At 42.8% G+C, this 1,949-nt stretch overlaps 1 protein-coding gene across 1 annotated transcript; it reads right to left on the bottom strand.

Annotated features, from left to right (window-relative positions):
* Positions 1-1,732, bottom strand: LOC147803403 (uncharacterized). Its single transcript, XM_087151075.1, has 2 exons — positions 327-1,732; positions 1-232 (listed from the first exon to the last, which is right to left on the bottom strand). Exon 1 carries the CDS (start codon positions 1,433-1,435, stop codon positions 440-442), a length of 996 nt encoding a protein of 331 aa, XP_087007201.1. The 5' UTR covers positions 1,436-1,732; the 3' UTR covers positions 1-232; positions 327-439.
* Between the last annotated feature and the right edge of the window lie 217 nt (positions 1,733-1,949).

The following is a 1,949-nucleotide window of genomic DNA, read 5'->3' on the forward strand; positions in this document are numbered from 1 at the left end:
TAAAAGACACTCACCTCTTTTATTTGTGTCTGTGCTGCCCCATACAGTATGGTGAGCATTGCAGTCCAGCCCTAAGACTACCTGCAAGCTGTTTTCTGCACAAAACTGCAGGAGTTTGTGCAGTGTTTGGTCAGGTGGAGCCTTCTCTTCATAGGGTAGGTAGACTGAGCAAAAAACAATTTCTCGGTCTCTTCCCTCTATGTTGAGTCTGACTTTCACTGCTGTTAAATCCCTATGAATAAAATCTGTTAGAGGTAGAACCTTAATATCTTTATCTATTAGGATACATGTTCTAGCTTCACTATTAAGATTATAAATGAGCTTACCTTTTGTTCCTTTGAGGCCACTGATTTTTCCCCTGACAAGCCAAGGTTCTTGGATCAGGGCCAGGTGAAAATCCTCATCAAGAAATTTCTTGGTGAGGTTTGTGGTGCCACTTCTACTGTGGTGGATGTTGGCTTGAAGAACCTTCACCCCCATCGTTTTTGGAAGGTTTGTCTAGGACTTTGGCTTGAACTTGGTGAAGTCCGATATAAAATTTATATCCCCTTTTGCCAAGTGTAGCCGCGTCCAGTTCAGGCACGCTAAGGACGATGGTCTGTCCTGATGGTTCATTCTTCCGATGAAGTATGTTCCATTCGGTTGGAGTAAGCCCACCATTTTGTGCCTCAATCTTTCTCAGAACCTCTTTGGACTCCAGTTTACTACAGACTTTCGGCAGTTTAGCAATGATCTTAGTAGTTCTGACAAGTTTCCTTGCCTCTCCTACCAAGAGAGTTTGCTCCTGCCATGGGTTTATCTCAACTACAATCTGTTCCAGCCACTTAGAGCTCCCCAGATCTGCACAATTGATGATAAGTGCCCCATTTTCTAGTCTGCAAGAAAGAAAAGTGGGGACGAAACCCTCTTCATTTCTAGAAATTTTTTCAGTTATCAAGAACTCAAGGTCTAGGGCCTGTTCTTCGGATAAGCGCTCAAGAGGATGTCCTTCAAGAATCACAGCCATTTTAACTGCGGTTAGAGCTTCCTTAAAGGTTATACCTTCAGGTCCTTCTTTCCTGGCAGCCTTTGGGGCTACATCTTGTTCCATCCTTTGGCTTTGTCTTTTCTCGCCTCTCTGCTTTGGTTTGGGTTTTTCTACCCAGGTACCCTCAGCCATCTTCTTTTCTCGGGCAAGTTTCTTTTTCTGTGCACCAGATAGTCTTTTTTTAAGTTTGATCCCATCCATGGAGGCAGTCATGCTATTAATAGCTTCCTGCCCCACTTGAGATGTTGATTGGGTAGAGGTCATTTCTACCTCTTTTGATGAAGGGTTCATTTTATCTCCTTCAGTTGGTTTTTCCCTAGTTTCCTTTTCTTTTGCAGAAAGGTCTACTTTGGGATTTTCACCTGCAAATGCAGTAATTTGAGTTGTATTTTTGTCATTTTCAGCCATAAATTACCTCAAATAAAAAGCTCAGGTAAAGAAAGTCAGCCCAGCATTGCCTGAGTTACTGGGTAAGGCAATTACTCTAGATGTTCGCCAGTCAAACTAGAGGCTCCGTTAAGACACTATAACCGCAGTGCCATTCACCCAAGGCACGGGTCGCGTAACACCTGGGTTACGGGAGTTGGTTCGCGACCTCCTATTTGTTATTCAGAGGCTATCCTGTCAGTGCTACAGGACATTCGGCTATCCACCACCTGCCGTCGCGCCTGGTAGCCGCTCAAGCCTCAGGGCACCTCCATGAACTATAACTTTAATGATCGAACCTTCAATAACTGTAACTTCAAAAATAACCGTAAATTCAAAATCTACATCTTCAATACTAACCGTAACTTCATAGTAGCCTTATCTTCAAGAACTTCAATAATAGCTGTACCTTGAAGAAATGTTGTCTGAGTAACAGCCATACCGTCAAAAACTGTAACTTCTATATTAACTGTACCTTCAAGAATTGTATTTTCAA

Source organism: Parasteatoda tepidariorum, chromosome 9, assembly GCF_982258835.1.
Source record: "Parasteatoda tepidariorum strain Cologne lab strain chromosome 9, Ptep-v5.0, whole genome shotgun sequence".
NCBI lineage: Eukaryota > Metazoa > Arthropoda > Arachnida > Araneae > Theridiidae > Parasteatoda > Parasteatoda tepidariorum.

What these genes read in the sequence shown, in the direction of transcription:
- LOC147803403 (XM_087151075.1), bottom strand. Translation starts at nt 1,435, where the DNA reads ATGGCTGAAAATGACAAAAATACAACTCAAATTACTGCATTTGCAGGT.